This window comes from Lepisosteus oculatus, chromosome 28 (genome assembly GCF_040954835.1).
Source record: "Lepisosteus oculatus isolate fLepOcu1 chromosome 28, fLepOcu1.hap2, whole genome shotgun sequence".
Lineage (NCBI taxonomy): Eukaryota > Metazoa > Chordata > Actinopteri > Semionotiformes > Lepisosteidae > Lepisosteus > Lepisosteus oculatus.
This window is the reverse complement of record NC_090723.1, coordinates 2,820,949-2,840,766: the sequence shown is the minus strand read 5'-3', so window position 1 is coordinate 2,840,766 and position 19,818 is coordinate 2,820,949. Positions and strand designations below refer to the sequence as shown.

At 38.2% G+C, this 19,818-nt stretch overlaps 1 protein-coding gene across 2 annotated transcripts in view; it reads left to right on the top strand.

Moving 5' to 3' along the window:
- Nucleotides 1–19,818, top strand: part of LOC102692504 (acid-sensing (proton-gated) ion channel 2) — a 352,059-nt gene that overhangs the window by 231,625 nt on the left and 100,616 nt on the right. Inside the window, exon 1 of one of the 2 annotated variants that reach the window (XM_015362068.2) lies at nt 8,217–10,081. The exons of the other annotated variant lie outside the window; for it this stretch is intronic. Within the exon in view, the coding sequence (XP_015217554.1) occupies nt 9,389–10,081 (693 nt within the window). The 5' untranslated portion in view covers nt 8,217–9,388. Of the gene's footprint in view, nt 1–8,216; nt 10,082–19,818 lie in introns of those variants that run through there. 2 annotated transcript variants of the gene reach the window in all.

Below are 19,818 nucleotides of genomic sequence, written 5' to 3'. Positions count from 1 at the left end.
ATAATTCTTTCTTTCCTGAAAAACTGGATGATAATACTTGAGTTAAGAACATTCCTTCCACCTTTTCTGAAAGATACTGGACATTTTGACAACTACTTATGTTTACTATGATATAAACAGAGAATTGTGCATCAAATTACCGTTCCTTGTTTCTTTAGAATCAAATTTGTACTACAATTGCCTAGGCTCATAGTATTAAGCAAAACCATTTCCCCTTCCCTCTGTTATATTTGGGACTCTCCTAAACACAGACTGAACACCCTTCCTTCCCAGTTGGTTTTATAAGCCTGTTAATTAGCCCATAGGAGTGGCCAGATCCATGCAGAGCCTTTTCCTCATGTGGAATCTCACTCCCTCTGACTGTCAATTACTCATTCAGACCAGCTGCTCCTCATCCTGCAGGTTTTCCCAATTAACATGTGGTCACCACAGTTGTGTTTTCTCTAATATTGACCATGTGTTCTAATATTGGGTTTTATTTTGATTTATTTTATTGCTGTTACTGATTTTTATATGTTCCATTATACTGTATCATTTTTCATGTATTATGAAAAATATGAAATGGTACAGTTTGCACATCTTTTTACTAAAATTCTCTCTACACAAATATCAAAGTCAACAATGCAAATTAATGGAAAAATTTGAAATGGTTGCAGAGCCAACATTGGTGAAGTTTATATGTACTGTATAATACTGTAGATGCAGGTTCAATGGTCATGAGCATTTCAAAATTACTTCATCCTCATGAGCAGTTTGTTTCTGAAACAATAGTGTCATTATACTGTTTTATACTGTGCATTTTTATGATGCTGTAGCAGCTGCTTCGACTTAGCTGGTCTTTGCACATTTTTTGTAGATCGATGTACTGTCCTTTAAAAAAAATGATAATCTCTTTACAATCACTATCAGGAACAGGTGCTTCTGTAAGACAAGATTGAGCTGGTACAGCATTAATTTCATGACCTTTAGTATTTGGAGGAAAACATATTAATTAAAAATCTGACAATGTAATATTACAAAAAAAAAAATTTTAATGTACAAATGAACAAAAGGTGTAGCAGTTCGCTATAATACTACAGTTAAAGTTTAGTCACCATGTTCAATGTCTGAATATAGAAGAATGAATAATTATAAGGTCTGACCTACACAAACATGCATAGTAAGGTTTGTCAATGTTAATTATCCTGAAAATGTAACACAGCTACAGTATTATTACCATAAACTGGAGTACAAAGATACTGTATGCACTGAATTTTTCTCTTTTGCCCTTTTGAAATACTTCTGTTCCATTTATTTCATTTAGCTCACCACTAATTTTTAGGCTCAAACTCATTTGGAAGGGCATATCTCTATCCTTGCATTGGCAGGCATCCAAATTGTGTTGCTGGCAGCAGGCCATATTAAGTGCCCTCTTAAGTAAATTTACTTCTACTTTTCTGGCCTTTGCTACCCTTCATACTGACTTACCTGTGGCCCTGAACATTTTGTAAGTCACTTTCAGCCTTGCCTTTGTTCTCTCAGACGTCCTTATTATGGTTTTAATGTCATCTTTCCCTTACCCTCCTGGCATGCTTCTAGGCTTATTGTTCATTACTTCAGGATCGCTAATATTTTTTCACATCGTTAATCCCTCATCTGTCTTAATCATGTTCAGGCCTTCATTTTCACGTATCTCTCTCTTGGCTCCAGTGGTGGACATAACTAGCTGGTATCCTTGGATTCAAAGCTTGTGATCTTATATTCATGCATTTTTCATCTTACTGCATTTTACACCTCAAGAACTATAATATGGACCCCAGCAATAGCCCTTGACATTCTGGTAATTAGTTGTGCCCTGTATTTCAAGGTGTCCTACTTACCACCCAGTATGTGACATCCCACAACCAGTTGGAATCCTAGTCAGCATGGTCGTTTCTACTCTGCCATCTATGCATCATGCTTTGAATGAACTTCATGCATGTTTATCCTGTCTCCCCCAGCTTTGACACTTTCTTATTCCTGATATCATCTCAACCAGTGATCGCTGATTTCCTGGCAGTCAGATCTTACCCTTGCATCCTATTGTGTCCTGCTCAGATCCACAGTATCTGGCAGCTCCTCTGACCAGCTGGTACCCAAGCTAGCAATTTGGCAGTTTTCTAAAGCTTACATACTCACCATTGTTTTTCACTGAGTAGATTTTTTAATCAAATGATTTGTTTCTACCTTGTTAATGTCAGCAATTCATTCGACAAGTTCCTCAATGATTCAAGAACTGTATCTCCATTCACAATCTCCAAGAGTCTTAAGATAAGGTCTACCTTAGGGTATTTAAAATTTATCATTGATGAAATGTGGTTCTGCTTAATGTTTTGGGGGGATTCTGATGCTTTTTACATATGGCCATTTCCTTAGACAAATAGTTTAAACAGTATCTCAGATTGCTCCCTCACTAATTTGCTCAAGGCTTTTTACTGTAGGGACAAACTGGTGTGAACACTGAATGTAATATGGACTTAAAGCATATCCCACATTTAATGGGAGTAAAAAAGATCTGGGGCACGTTTCATAGAATTCTGTGCTGTATGTTCCCAGCAGAGCCTCTACAGAGTGCATTTTCCAAGAGACACTATACATTATCAGTCCTCTTTGAATATACAGTACATCATATAAACATATATCATTATTTGAAATATATATGCATAAAAATGGTGACTATTTCTGCAAGAGAGTGTTGCAGAACAATACAAAACTAACAGATCTGCAGAATCTGCAGAAATAAGATGAAATCTTTAAAAATGACAGCAACTAACCTTTTCCAGCTTTGTGTTTTTATCCATATTTTTCTCATCTAAGACAATATTTCAAAGTCCCTTTTAAGAGGAAGGGAAAAGTGCTTTCATTCAAAACTGTTTCCCCAAGTAATGTCTTCAAACGGGTGAATGATTTCTGAACTAGACCTTAAACGTTTCTCAGTGGCAGTCCTTTATTTTGCAGCAGAAATTGCTGTTGCTCAATTAGTTGGGGGAAGGAGTTTCTTTTGAAGCCTAAAGCCTTGTTTTCCTAACTTGGTCATGTGCCACATGAGACATGTTATGTCACACCACATCTGTCCCCCACCGCTCTCTCAATAACCATCACTGTCAGTTATTAATTTGCTGCACATCTGAAGATGTTCAATCCTTCTGTACAGTCTGAACTGCCTGATGGGGATTATTCTGATATTCCAACTCTACCAAGAAAATGGCTGGCTCTAAATCAGAACTGTAAACAAGCATCAATAAGAGCTTGCAGCCACACTTTGAGACATGAGTCTCATAAATAGAATGGTGGTACAATAAACTAAACCTTTTAATATTATTGAATTCAAGTAAAGTCTGGTTTATATTGACCATTGAATTACTGCTAGAATGCAAAATTGAAAGTCATTTTTGGCAAGCTAGACATCTTTGTTGAAATTATAACAAAAGGCATGCTTGTGGGCACATAAACTTACATATACTGTACTGTATACAGTATCTGCAGTAGGAAGACTGAAAAATGTACATGAGGAAACAGATATATTTTAAAAAACTGGAAATTAGATCTGCATTTGTGAATAGACTTAAATATTGAATGGCTTACTTCCAGTCACGATACTTCAAAATTACAACAGTTGTCATAAACCTCTATTAATTGGCAAATAAAAAATGCTGTTACCAGATTGGGTGACTATAAATTTGAAAATAATCTTCAATTCTCTATTTAAAGTCCTGTTGTAAAAGCATTCCAAGAAGTCATTGTAAAGTTCTGCAAGACCCATTGCAACAGCAAACATGGATAACAATGTTCAGGTGGGTAGCTGCATCAGCATTCGTAGGCTGCAAAGGATCAAGTAAAAGGTTTATTCCCTGCTGTAAATTCCCTGTTCTTTCTTCTCCTTTCAGAATGGAATAAACCTATTACTTGTTCCAATTGATAACAATGTCGTGTTTGCTCTTCAACAATTCAAATCATGAAAGAGGGGTGCTAGTAGTGTGTACATGTCTGTGTGTGCCCTGCGATGGACTAGCGTCCCATTCAGGGTGTGCCCTGCCTTTTGCCCGTTGCTTGCTGAGATAAGCTCCAACTCCCCCGCGACCCTGAGCTACAGTTAGAAAATAGATGGATGGATATTTAATAAGTGCTTTTTTATATATTCATGGCTAGGATACCTTTGCAAAATGTGCCTGTCAACATGGAGCTTCTAACAGCTCCATACAAAAAGAGTCAGAGTCAAAGTAATTCATTGATTCATCGCCTACCTGCGAGTCCAGGAGTGACTCAACGCTATAGGCTTCACTACGGTGTCTTGACCATCTGGGTCCAGGACTGGGAGCATCTGGTCCCATTACCCCCCTTTAATTCCCCCGACCCTTCGCTGGATCTCGCTCTAGCTTTTAACTCTGTTTGCCTGTGTCTGGATGGATCTCCAGGCTTTGGACATTGGATCATTCTTGGATTTGCAACGGAATCCCTTGGACTTGTTTGCCTCGGACACAACCCCCTGAACACCAGCGCACCTTGAACACGCCCCCCAGTTTTCCTTCTAGCCCCTTTGCATGCTTTTCCCCCGTGTTTTCCTCACTCCTCCCCGAATTGTGCTGTCTGCATAGGGTCCTGAAAGAACGCTTTTTGACAACAAGGTGCTTTTCATTGCTGAAGAGAGAGATCAACTTCCAAATTTAATCCAACTGACCATAGACCACAGTTATTATGGACTAATAAACTTTTTCTATGCGGGCACACAAAAACGGATTTTATCTTTTCTTTTCAATTTGAAAAAATAACTTATGTTCAATTATTTCATTGTGCTTTAAAAAATGTGGTCAGTTTCCATGTAGTCACTTTTTTATTTTTAGAGCACGAAACAAGCCTGTAGTTCAAGTGCTTGCCATGCAAAATCCATTTCACATGGTCAAGAAGCATGCAGAATAATATCCTCTTCAGTTTCTAAATGGTAAAATTTACATAACATGTCTTGCAAAATTATTCTGTCATCTGCTTAACACCTGTAGCATTGGTGTTAGTTATAATATTAAATGCTAACACCTGTAGCAGTGGGGTAACATGGCTATAATGATAAAACATTAAGGAGATTTGTTATAAATCATCCAAGGCTGTTCCATTGATAGGAGTAAAGCTTATTAAAAGTTGAGAGCAACAGTTTTCACTTTCTGAGAAATCCGTTCAGTTTTCTATGTTGACCACCAACACTTGACCCTGCGTGTGGCAGCTATTCACATCTTTACATACTGTACTGTAGCAGAAACTCAGCACAGTTTCAGTAAGTATTGTAGATACCCTGTCTACATATTTTCGTATTGTGTTATTTAACATACTGTATGCCTTTGTGAAATTATTCATGAGGAATGATACAGAGTGCAGGAATGATGGAATGGTGCCATTCCTTGTAATAGGGACTATAGCTATTAGTGACATACTGTTTTGTCTTGGAAGAGATCAGGCTAGGAAAGCACCTTTAAAGGAAAACCCTGCTGTCTGTGCTTTTTAGCTATTGAAACCAACATCCTCTCTATCCTTAAAATAAAGTGAAAATGGGCTTTTGGTTCCTGGGTTGTTGTTTTTTTTTGCTGCTGCTATGAGTTGTGATATCTGTGTAATACATCAATAACTCATATGCTGTCTACTGTATATCTCGCAGCTCTGTATTTTTTCCTTTATGCGAGAATAATAAGATTATTGAGATAGTTTTTGTTTTTTCATCTACAAAGGTCAGAGTTGTCATTGATATGCCTGAACCATACAGTATGTACAGTAGATTTTATTTCTTGTGAACACAAACATCGTATGTTTGACTTTTCTCATAACTCACTGCTGATAATGACTTCCATAGAAACAGTGTGGATGCTATATTATAGTTTGTGTGAGATTGTGAAATTATTCAACCTTATACTGTATATACAGATGCAGCCATTCAAAGTGAGCGGTACAAACCCGTATCTCTGGCAAATCATTACGTCATAGTGCGTCATAATGCGTCATACGATATGTGATTGGCTGGCCAAAATGACCGACAGGGGCACTCGTGGTGCGTTGGTTGGTCGCGGAAAGATTTAATCATTTAATCTCTTTACTGTGCACGTTTAAATCCGCTTAGTATTGAATATTTATATGGAATTTTACCACTAAAGGGAAATGTTAGTAGCTGAGCATAAAAAAGAATAAGAGCATAATGCATCTAAAGGTCATAAACTATATTATTTAAGGAACATGGACATATTATGTAAACTGTATATTGCTGGTCTTAAAACACTTAAAAGCACTGGTCTTAAAACAATTTATTTGGACATGAGTGTTTTTCTAATTTTTGGTAATGTTTGAAAATGTTATCTGCCCCATTGGAAAGTCATTGAGACCAAGATGCATTAATTGTTAATTGATTTCCATGTTTGCTTCTTAGTTATATTTACAGTATGTAGCACCCTAGTGGGTACACAAAATACACATGAAGTACACGTTTAACATAACTCCCTTTGCAACAGATGGGCAGAGGGAGCTTCAAATGAACACAGCAAAACAATTGTTGAAAAAATAAAACAGAATAAAATGATGGCTAGAATCAAATAAAAACATTCAAAACATATAAAGAAGTGCAATAAAGTAAAATAAATAAACCAAAAGGTAAGGCATAAAATAATAAACTCACAAGAAATCAGTTATGTTCAAACACTTGTTAAAACACAGAAATACAAAAAAATGGCTTTTCATCTGAATATTACATTTCTATTCTCCGACCTGGTCTATAAGCCAAGAGAAATAAAAAATAGAAGTGTTGTATAAGAAAGCACTCTTTGAACCTACTCAAACCAAAAAATCACAGGATTACAGATCAGTACTAAAATGGCCAATCTACATTAGAAAAATGTAATGGTGTATATGTATTCTCTTCAAGGTTTCCTCTACAGGTCAGCCTAACATACTGTATGAAGCAACTTAACTTTTCACCATTGCACTGAAATGGCGTAATGGGATGTCTGCAATTACTCATACAAATTATAGAAAAGAAAAGCAAGCTTGCTCTTTGCGCTGATGATTACCTTTTTTGCACCATTTGAAAAAGGGAGTCTTGTTTTCCAGAGTAGAAGAATATACAGTATTCTGTACAGTACAGTATGTACCTGTAGCTATACTACAGTATATTACCTAAATACAGTAAAAATAATATTACCAAAAGTACCAGCATTAAACTGCCTTAGCATACAGTACTTGGGATTTGGTAACATTTGTTGCTCTTTTTAAAATAATGGAAATAAGGGGAATTGTTATGCAATATGCAATATTAATTAAGCACCTTACAGGATTACCAAGCCTAATGTGAAGATGAGTCATATGGAAAATGTACTAATAGCTACCATGATTTTTTTTTTAAACTATGTTGTGTTGTCCTTGCTAGAGATTTTTTTATTTTTGGTTTATCTGCAAATTGTGTAAATAAAGAAACCAGGGAATACGCAGTGGTAAAAGAGAACCAAAATTAATAAATGAAGAAAAGGTTTTTGCATGAGGACCCTTAGGGAAAGTGTCTGAGCTTCTTTTCCCCCCCTCGTCTCATAAATGAAAATTCTGTCTGACATAAGGACACAAACAAAACTCCCTAAAGGTTTTCAGAAAATTTTCCTCTACTGATGGCTTTTTCACAGCAGTGAAGGGTGGAGAGATAAGGAATATAAACCTACATGAATGAAAGTAATACTGTATACAAAGATCTTTCTGATTGGTGTATGTGGAAACCTTTAAATGATTTTTCATTGAGTCAAGCTGTTTTTTTGGCTTGCATGTTTTCTGTTTTCAAGAGGGCAAAAAATGGGATTTACACCCCAGCTGTATTTGTTTCCTCTTACCGGGATTGAAAATTAATGGAGGCAGAGTATGGCTTTTGATGTGAATCCACTCTGCAATTTTCTCAAATCACCTCCGCAACTTTGCCTCATACCACCCTCTGCCTTCTCTTGTCTCTCTCTTTATCTCCCCAAAGGCTGGTTATCTGTGGCTATGGCTCTATTTTGCAGCTGCACAATCGAAATAATTTATGTGGCTAAAACTGGCAAGAAATTAAAATGCTGAGAGCACAGTCAGAAACTCACTGGCTGCATAGCTTTCTCTCCTTCTCTTCCCTTTCGCCCGTCTCTGATACTAGCACACACACACTTTCTCTCCCTTTGTGAGGGCATAACAATGCATTGAGTAGCAGCAGCTGAACTGAAGGTTGTTTTTTTTAAGCCACATATTAGACAAGCATCTGAGGAGGCAGTGCTTACTGCCTCTGTGCTGAGTGGGCCAGCAGGAGGATGCAACAGCAGGGGGTTAGCTCATAGAGAGACCACAGTGATACATTTTATTTTAGGAGTCAGGAGGCAAAGAAAAGTGACAGAAAAGGACAAGTTGTTCTATTTATTTTTTTGTCTGTGGCATATAGATTCCAGCAGGCTAAAAAGGGAGGAAAAGAAAAATAAAGAAATGGAAGCTGTCTGAAAAGAGAAATTGTGGGACCAATGGCTTGAAAGGGTTGGAATATATAATAAAACAGCCACAGGCAGTGCCTTCCTGGCAGGAGCATCTTGCTTGTCCTTGTTGCACAACTAGCTTCTTCTGCCTTCCCCCAGGGCTGCCAGGGGGGGTGCCAGGCTTTCGGTGGGGGATACTGGAACTGGAGAGAAGGGGAACAGACAATTAGGGAGGGGGAGAGCAAGAGAGGGTGTCATCCAGAGGAGCAGAGACATGAGAGGGGCTGGAAAAAGATGCAGTGGGGCAGGACTACTGTCGGCATGGTAACGACTCAAGCTTCCTCTGGAGCAGCGGCCACTCTGGTCCTGCCAGCGCTGAACGAAAAAGCAAGTTGAAGCCAGCGGAGGCACTTTGGACTGAAAGCAGTGAAGCTTGGAAATGACATGAGCAGGAAATGTAGAAGAAAAGGGATAAAAAAGGCTCCGTTAACAGTTGCTGTTTCTTTCTCATTTTTTTACTTCCTAAAAAATCAAGCTATGAGACTTTTTTTTCTTCCTTACTGATTCCATCTGTGTAGCTTCTGTCACATTGCGTCTGCAATACAGGAATCATCCAAGCAGCAGCAACAGCGGCAGTATCTAGAGTGTGTACTTATGCGTATATAATTGGAAAGGTTTGCTTACACTGAGCAGGCAGTACACTATGTCAGCGAAAGGAGACCAGAAGGACTAAACTGTAAGATGTTTGGTCATCTGTGGAAGCAGGAAGAAAGTATGTTCCTCAGCAGAGATGCATAAGGAAAATTTTCTGATTACAGACTCTACTGTTTCTGATACTGAAAGTTTGCTGCAAGCTACGCTTGGCACCTAGTTTTGAATACACGTGTTGGGGCATTTTTTCTTTGTTTGCCACGCGGTGCTTCATGTGGGGCCCCAACTTGCAGTCTTTGCTGGGAGATGTCTTTTCTACTGCTCTAGTGACGCTGTGGGGAGCCATGACATCAGAGGGGTTGCAAGAGAGGAGACCTCCCAGCGGCCACAAAAAGTCACCCAAGAAGGAGAGGAGAAAACCCCCAAGAGGAGTTAAACAACTGACACTGGCCTTCATCACTCAGACCAGGCTGCACGGGATCAAATACATCTACTCCCGAAGTTTGTCTTTCCAGCATCGTGCCCTCTGGTTCTTGGCTTTCTGCACCTCGCTGGGCTTTCTTCTTTCCTGGTCTTCAAATCGTTTTCTCTATTGGCTTTCGTTTCCCACGCACACGAAGTTCCACATGGAATGGGCGAAGGAACTGCCGTTCCCCGCCATTACCATTTGCAACAACAACCCTATACGCTTCTACAAGTTGACTAAGAGTGACCTGTACTTTGCCGGTCACTGGCTCGGCCTTTTACTGGCCAACAGAACGGCAAGGCCCATCATTCTGGAGCTCCTTCGGGATGACCACCAAAAATGGTTCCAGAAGTTGTCAGATTTCCATCTCTTCCTCCCCCCCCGCAATTTCGAGGGCACCAATCTGGAATTTATGGATCGTCTAGGGCACCAGTTGGATGATATGTTGCTTTCCTGTAAATACCGAGGGGAGATATGTGGACCACAAAACTTCTCATCTGTGAGTTGATTATGTGTTGTTTTTTTTCAATATTATAATGCAGCATTAAAGCTTTGTCCTGCTCTGTGATGCAAATGATAAAAAGGAAATTTATAGAAATAAACATTAACAAGTGAAAATCAACTATAGGTAAGGTACATAAGACAAACTTCTAACTATTGCTCTTCTTATTTAATTTTAATTTGTGGCGTTGCCATTTGTTTTTCAAACAAAGTACTGCAATGCTTTGTGTTTGTCATGTTTTAAGGTTTTTAAAGGAGCCTTTCAACATTAAATATTTAGAATGCGATACTTCTATATTGTTACTAATTGTTTGTTACTAAATATAATTTAGGGAACTGCACATAATCACTCTCGGTTTCATAACTGAATTGAAATGCAGTGTGAAAGAAAATATAAATGTGATATTGATGATATGCTCTGAAACTTGGTTTGTTCATCAGTCTTAAAATGCTGGAAGCAATTTTAGATTGTAGACTAAGGAGACAATGTACTGGTGCTGGAAGAATAGGAAATTAAAAGATGACCAAAATCAACCCAGTGCTCAATTCACAGGAATATAACCTAATCATACAAATGTGCACTTTAAAAAATATTTTTTGCTGGAAGTGTGATATGGACATTATATTTTCATAGTTGTTGGTTTAAATCGCAATTATTAATACTACTACTAGTAGCAGTACTGTCATTGTAAGTATTTGGAGTAACTCATATTTCCAGTAGGGTCTACAGGTATTTACTTGTCCTGTTCAAATCTGTTATTCAACAGTAGATTCCACAGCAAGCATCATCACTCTGTCCCCAGGACAGTTAATTCAGTCCTAAGAAATGTAATGTTGTGGTTCTTCCAAAGCACAATTTTCATTAAAAGCACAATTGTGTGTGTGACAAAGAAAGTCAGATGCACAAAAGAGATGTGAGACATCTCCCAAATGTGTAACTGTTTGTGAAGTGCTTTCTTGTTAAACCATTTTCAATTTTTCAAGACTTTCTGATACATTTAGAATAATTAGAAAGCTTTTAGCTGTAGTATACAGCACAATCCCTTACATACTATTTTAGATTCTTTATACAGATTTTAGCTTGTTTCATTTCCTCTGCACAGTTTCTGATTAAAAAAATGAAGAGAACTGTACCTTATTCACTGAAATATATATTAATTATTCCTTCATTCTCGTCTTGTCATTGTGTAAACACATTTAACTCATGCAATGAACAAATTTCTTTCCATTCATGATCACTATTCTTGCACTTAAACATTTCACAGCTATTTTAAATTCAAAATGTTATTTTAAAATTAATACCCTGTATAAAAACTAACAAAGCTTGTTGCAAAGTTCTAACTCCAAAGTACTCAAACTGTACTCTGGAAAAAATAAAATTATTTCATCCTTCCTTGGTGATATTCAGCCTTGTATAACAATTATACCTGTAATTAACATATGGAATCTAGTCCTTTTTCATTTTACTTTTCAAGGTATTTTCTATTATATTCTAATGTCTTAGTTCATAGTCTGAAGAAAAATATTTCAAATCATAATTAGTGATTTGGAGTATAACATACCATGAATGGTGCTAAATCAAATAATTATGAATATAGTCAATTGGGTGACAGAGTGGCATAGTGGTTTTGCTGCCTCACAGTCCTGAGGTCCTTGGTCCTTGTGCTTGTGAGGGTTTCCTCCCACAGTCCAAAAACATACATCTGCTCAGGTGTGGGGGTGTGCATGTTTGTGTCTGTGTATGCCCTGCAATGGACTGGGCTCCTGTCCAGGATGTGTCCTGTCTTGCTCCTGCTGCTTGCTGGGATAAGCTTCGGCTCCCCCATGATCCAGTATCCTGACACAACTGAATTTTGTCAAAAAGCAAAGAACAAAAGCATGATCTGTAAGTTACAAAATATTTGTTTGGCGCTCAACTGTAGGTTCCAGTAATCTGATGCTTTAGCATAGGGGACCATGTGACGTTACACATGTCATTCCACCAATTCCACAAATCAGACAGAAATACATTATAGACACTCTGTTTAGATTGGCTAGAGAAGTTGTGTGCCTAACTATGAGGTGCTCATCTCAGAGCAACACAAAAGCTTCTACAAAGGAAATGGGAGGAAGAAATCTGTGTCCTGCAATTAAAACATTAAACATGAGTACATCTAATAAACACGTTAACAACAGTATTAGCTGCTTTGTTAGGACTGGAGAAAAAAGGACATTTTAATTATCATTAGAAATGCTCTTCTTTTCTTTCTTGCAGCTCATGTGAGTGGGTTGCTGACAAAGGTGGGTTTTGACAGGCTTAATACAGTGCAAAGAAACCCTTTGAACTACAGAGGTATTGAGAGAAGACCAATGCAAAAAGCATGCTAATGAATGGCAGACATGTTGGCTTGGAAATGCTGGCTAGCACCCTCCACAGAATTCATCATCTGGAAAAGGCAGCTAGCTGTATGCCTCCATAAAAGATCAATTGATCACATTTTACATTATACTGTCTTCCATAGCAAGCACAAATTTAAAGTACCTTGGAGAGAGTGACTTCACTTCAGAGTAGAGGTAGTAAACATTGGGCCATTTGAATCAACTGCAATGAAGCTTTTTTGGCAACCAACATTAATTATGTTAGCGATAATTGGTAGAACCCTTAAGACCACAGCTTTTTCTAGGGAGTGCCATAGCTAACTACTAGCCCTCTGCAGAGCATACTGTACAATACTGTAGGATCTGTCCTCATCCCTCCCATCCAGGTAAGAGTGTGATAATAGTATGCCCTGATGATCGGCAACTAATAATTCAAAACTGGGAGTAAATAACTGACTATTTTGGAAAGTATACAGCTTTCTCATAAACATTGGCAACTCTGATTGTTTTCAGTTTTAAAAGCCGCCTTTCTAAGGAATCTGAAATAAAGTGTCAAATGAGGTCTTTAAAGACTTCATTCTCAATCAATCATGTTTTAAAGACTTCATTATGTCTAAAATGCACAGTGATCATGAAGTGTAATGGGAAAATAAGCCTTGCAGACAGGAAGATAGTCACTCTTCTTAAGAAGAATAAAGTTTTTTTTTTTCCCCATGAGTACCATACAAAAGAATCTAAATGAAAAATTCAATTTCAATCTGCAAACCCTTGTTAATTTTCTTTTTGCCCTATACACTACAGTATATGAGATTTCAACTATCACGTACTGTGTTTTTGGTCTTTCTCACATAGTCATTGCACAGGCATTAAATGCCCTTTCCGATAGGGTTAAAACTTCCCTACTCTTTATTTGGTACTTTATAACTATGATAAATGTTTTGACAAGATGGCTCTCAGAAAATGTCATTGAAAAAAACATTTATTTTCACATTCATTGTTTCACTGTTGTCTTAATGATACTGTACCTCTTGTATTTATCGTAGCTGAATTTCATTTCTGAGAGAAACAAGTTTGCAAATTCAGCTGTAAACATTTTTAAATACAATAGAAGCATTTTTATCCTGGAAATGAATAGGCTACAGCTAAGTGCCAAGTCACAGTGACTAATTCAGCCCAATATAAGTGGTGAAGATGTACATTACACAAACTATTTAGCTTTCTCTCATCAATTTTTAAAACACAAATTTTATCTTCTTATTTTCACAAATTGTGAACGAAAACACAGAGAAATAACCGCCTATAATGATCACTGTCACTAAATATTAATTTATCATTACTTGATCTGGGTAATTTCTGTCGAAGAAATGTGTTTTGCTCTAACAGATTTCTCTGAATATTTATTCTTTGGTCTTTTATCTGAAAACAAATTAACATTCATTTACATGCTATTCTTCTGTGAGAGCCTTCAATTGTCTTTTTTTATGTTTTTCAATAACAAGGCAGCCAATAAGATTGTTTTGCTGTTTATCAGGATTGTGACATTAGTGTGGCTTTAATGGTCTGAGTATTTCATTTTAAATTTGTTACTGAAGAAATTAGCCTATTGATCTCTAATCTTGCATTTTAGTATAGAAATATCAGTATTATTTTTCATTGTTTTATTGTACCAACTAGGAATTGTTATTTAGCCAGACATTTCTGTACACTTTCACACTGATACTGTACAAGAGAACCACAGATATGTAGAGTATAAACTCAGGGACATGGTCTGTAAGGCCTGTCATTTCTTTTCCCAGCTCAAGTTGGCTGGACAATTGTGTGATTGTCCAGCCAGCCTTCACTGGTGCCAGCTGCTGTGACAGGTTTCAGTTTAGTGACAGGTAGTCATTCAGTTTCCAACAGTGCTTGAACATCATAAGAGTATATTACATATCCAGAACCACACAGTGATTACTACAACTTCCTTAAGCGCCATCCTGATACCATCTTAGGACACCTGTCTTTTGGGGAGTTTTGCTTCTTGGAGGCGTGGTTATTCCTAATAAAATCAGCACTGATTATGACTCTATAAAGAAACAGAATCAAATGAGCCTATAGATAAAATGGCCTCATGTCATTGTAACTAATCTGATTAGATTATTCATGGAATTGAGGTGACTGAAATCCCAAAATGTCAATGTCCAAATACATTGTATACATGCTTACGAAACAAAATCTCATTGAAACAGAGAGAACAGTAACAGAGACAAACTGTTTTTGTATTTTACCCAGAACCAGAAAACCCATTTTGTTTTACCTCTGGGGGAGATTGGGTCCACAGATGGTAAATCAGCTACTTTAATAGGACCATTACAAACATGACAAATGAAAGGAGCCTATTTGGTCTGTTTTGCTAAATGTAGTGGATAGGAGTTGAATGGCCTTGTCATTCTTTACCCAGAAGCTGCAACCACCCAACAAGCATTGTGGATATACTGTACTGTACTGTATCCAAAGCTAACACATTTTAAAATAACAGACTGTCCTGTAAAGATTCCCACATTTCCTCTGTCCTGTACGTTCTAATGCACATCTTGATTAAAGACAAAAGTCTCTTGAATAAAGTGAGTCTGAGGGCAGCATGGTGACACAGTGGTCAGTATTGGTGCCTCACAAAGCTGGGTCCCTGGGTCCAATTCTGCACCCGGGGTGCTGTCTGCATGGAGTTTGTATTTTCTCTCCGTGGTCACATGGGGTTTCTCCAGGTGCTTCATTTTTCTCCCACAATCCAAAAACATACGGTTGGTTAATTGGCATCTGGGAAAACCATTCCATCATGACCCTAAATTGGATGAAGCAGTTGGACTGATGAAAATGAATGGACAGATGGATATGCATATCTGAGGGTGACGTACAGTAACTGACTTTATGGTGCTTTATTTCAGCTGTACAAGAATTGCCAGCAACAGTATTCATAAAAATTGGAAATAAGGAGAAACGGGGGGGAAAATGGTCCATGATGAATTTAGATAGCTGCGTATGTTACTACAGTAAACATTTATTGTCATTACAGCTTTACTTGTAGGAAGTTTTACCATTTTGTACCATACAGTATGTGTTTACAATGCATAAAATGTTAGATGTAATACAAATAATATTAAATATTTATTGCCAATTTTCTTTTGTTCTTAACATTTGAATTTAGAAAACGAAGCGATTCAAGTTTGGAACACCAGCTGTAATGCATTGTGTCCAGGCTCCATTAAGTGACATTCTCTCTATTACCATTTGCCTGTATCTTAAAACCGCCCTTGAGGATGTTTTGGATCATCAAACTGCCAACTCCTAATGCTGTAAATAGTGCAAAGAAGAAGACAAAGACCACTTGTAATACATTGCTGTCAGTTTTATAAAACAATATGCTTCTATAATATTACAACACTAATCAGGACAGTAATACATATGTATCTTTTCTCTTACAGTCACCAACATTTGCCACTGTTAGGTTTGCTAAAGCCCTCACGATAGTTTAGAAAGTCAGGCCTATTGAGAAGCTTGACTGTAAACATTTTAGATCACTCAAGCTTGAATCAGAACCTTAGACACAGTAATTTATTAATTCTAGCACTTCACATGACTGAATAAAAGAAAAAAAGCTGAGAAAACAGCTTAAAACAGAACAAGTTTTTGCACTTAGAAATTGTGAAAGTCCAGGTTAGTAACAATAAGTAAAGGAATTATATCCCTTTAAAACAGAGTACTTGATAATTCTGTTTCTCCATGGTTAAATGCCTCAACTCAACAATATCAAAAATATGGAATATTACTGGTGGCTTTATATCTTAGTTTTCTTTTTATAGGAAATCAGAGAATAAGCTGTCAGTTGTGACAAGAGGTTTTGATTTTTGTTTATGGCAGGTAGGAAAGTGTCTCCTAGGTATACATGCTACTACATCTGGTTTTATGCATTGTATTTTTTTTTATTTTCACTATCTAATTTAACACAGTGTTATCTCTGCAGTTATTTCATATTTCATCAAGATGCTCATCTCCCGTGGATAAATAGAAAATCTATTTTAAATTAAGAACATATAAGAAAGGTTGCAAATAAGATGAGGCTATTTGGGCCATCCTGCTCTGTTGGTTTCTGGTAGTTTAATGATATCATCAAGTAATTTCTTAAAGGATCCCCGTCAGCTTCAGAAACATGACTTGGGAGGTTTTCTTTCCACAGTTACATGTTTCTATGCAAAGAAATGTCTCCTGCATGACCCTAAATTTAATTTCTACTTGTGTCTCTGGGTACCAATATCATTACTGATTTTGTTGATGTCCTCTGGATTAAGTTTGCCAGTATTTTGCAGGAGTGTGAATGATTTCAGATTCCCATGTAATCCTTTATTCCAGGCTAAAAATATTCAGTTCTTTTAATCTTAGTTTGACATTCCTTTCAGATGGTTAATTAGATTAGGTGCTCTCCTTTGAGTAGTTGCCTTAGCAGTGATATTACTTTTCTAGTCTTGAGACCAAGAGATAAGCCTACAGTACATTTTCAGTGGAACAAAAACAATTATTTCATTTGCACTTGAAATTCATCTGTACTCTAATAAGAATACATGATCTTGAAGTCCACCACATCAATCCATTATATGTTTAGGCACATAAAGGAAAAACTACGGGCATAATGTCTCGCAAATTTAAGTGATATTGAATTTTACTTTTTCAAAAGTTTTCTTTTAGAGATTCTTTGATAAGATTGTGCCAATATGCTTGCAACACAGAGATAACTCTAGAGATAACTTGCTAGGAAAACGATAGTTTTGTAGAAGAACACATTTCCACAAAATAAGAGCCAATGCTGCAACTAAAACTGACTCAGAATTGAAGATAACATGGGAAAATTACAGTCACAGTTACAACAGCTCCACTCTGCCCTGATCGCCTGATCGTGGAGACAGCTGATGCAGAGCACCTGGGTTCAGTGAGAGCTCTCACAGCAGTACTGTAGGTGCTCAAGGGTGTTTAAACCCTGTTCAATCTCTCCATGGCGATCTGGCATTGAGTCTCCATCACTTCTCAGCGGAGCCCCTCCTTCCCCTGCTTCCCAGTTCTTTTCACCTCCACCTGGGAGCTCTACCCGTGGCTGTATTTGGACAGGAGGTCAGGATCCCACTTCAGACCTGTACCTCAGCCGACAACTTCCTCGGCCTGGTCTACGGTGCGTCGCCTTATTCCTCCCTGATGGTGCACATTATCCTGGTCTCTGGAGGAGACCCCTCCCAATGAGCCCACGCCCCCGTTCAGCCCGTCCAGCCCTGAGACAGACGTGCCTAGAGAATGGTCAACCTGATGGGGAGTATCCTGCCTGGCCTCAGCACCTGACCCCGGGGACCCCGGTAGATCGGGTCTTGGAATGAAGCATAGCTCCCACCTTTAGTGGCTTCCCTCTGTCCTGCACTAGCCTTCCCACTCCCACGTTTCAGTCTTCTGGTCCATCTGCCTGTATCCCAGGAGACCCCAGCAGGCTGTCCGCCCCTGTGCATGGCCAATGCTTTGGGAGTTCAGCCACAGGAGCCCAGACCGATGCTGATTAGTCCAACTTCCCATGCGGCCCTCCCGAAACCCAGCCTTGAGCGGGCAATGTGGCCTCAGCCTGGCATTGAGTCTGAGGTGCAGTGATCCAGGCTCTTCCCCTGGTCTGCCGTCCCCTAGCTCTTGGGTCCATAACACCTACAGTGTACGCTCCCAACCCCTGTTTAATGCTGCTGGTTGAAACAGAATGGTGGATACACTATGCCACAGCCAGTGGGTCTTGGTCTTGGTCTTGGTTCCAGGAGTGCAGCCGCCTCTCCCTTCTATCATTGTCCTAAGGGGGTCTGCAACTTGGCCATGCCTCTGCTCTTCCCGGAGCGCCATGAAGGTGGGAGCTTCAGGTTCTGTGACTGAATGGCAGGACACTGAAAAGGATGGAATTGTGGGAAGAGTGGCTGAACAGACACAGAGGAGAGACAGAATAGAATAGTTTTCTCTGTGCTCTGTGCAAGGAAATCTTGATAGGGCAAGACTTTGTTCATTGCATCTGCTAAAATAATTTCCTTCAGTTTTTACTTTTATGTTCATGTCCACTGATTCCTTTACTGGCGTTTGCACATTGGATCTCATTAAACCCTTCTTTATTTGTTCTGAAAACGTGCATAATTATGAGGTTAAAAACAATTGAGAGGAATGAGCTAATGTTACGCCTGAAGGGCTGTGTATGAAATAAGCGTGGGCCGACAATTTTCAACCTTACACTTGCAGGCTTTTTTCCTACATTATTTAGATGAGAAAAAAAATATCACCTTGCTGCTGGGAAAGCAAGATTGCTAACCCTGGTTTGTGTTAACAGTCACTTAAAAGATTAGAAAAAATCTGTACAATTCAAAACATTATTGCCATACAAGCGCAAAAAAAACTGTTAATGATTGATAATGATTGGCATGGCATGGTCTGTGAAGATGTGCAGGGGGAATGTCTAAATGAACCTTGTATTTTCACAAACACAAAAATTAAAAGAATAAGACTGGGAAGTGGTTCTAGGAGTCATTTGTTTGACCCCTAAATCCATCTATTACTTTTATTCAGGTGCATTATGTTCTCCAGAAAGCAGGAAAAATAAATTAGTTGTTTGCAAAGTCAATACTGAGGGACTAGGGTATTGAGACATGAAAACACTTTGTGTTTGGTTGTTCTGAAACTGCTCTGTTTCAAAGTTAAACACTGAAATTCTCCATTTTGTGTCGAGCAAGTACTCCTTTGTTGCTACTAAAGGTGGCAGAAGAATCCAGCTTCACAATGATGAAATACAGGTTTGAAGATAATCTTTGAACTCTCTCCCATCAGAAATAGAAATGAGGTATGCAATTATTTAGTCCTCAAGCTTCTCTAATCAGTGGTGTGCAATCAACTGTCAATCGTAGAGAAAACCAGGCTCACAGTCTCCACTCTCCCGTCCTCAGGATTGACCGTTATCCATCATGCATATATAATAGAATTTCCCACAAGCATTCAGTCCAGTTTTATGTGTTGAGTATAAAGACAGTGACATAATGTTGGTGGTGATTGCAGCCCACTTATAGGATGCACCACTGAAGCTTAATTGTGGTTTCATACTGATAGGATGGTTGAGCCTCAATATCACAACAAACAATTTGCTGCTCTATTTTATTAATATCTTTAGACCTGTGACTTGGGAGTTGGTTTGGCTTTGAATTGGGTGCTTTAGCTACTCCAATGTATGCTTTTGATGTACGGTTATACATTTTTAAATCACCTCAGCTAGGCTTCCCTTGCCATATCTCTGTGCTATATGAGAATGTAACTTTTTTTTTCCATGCTATGTAATTGTATTTGTTGTTT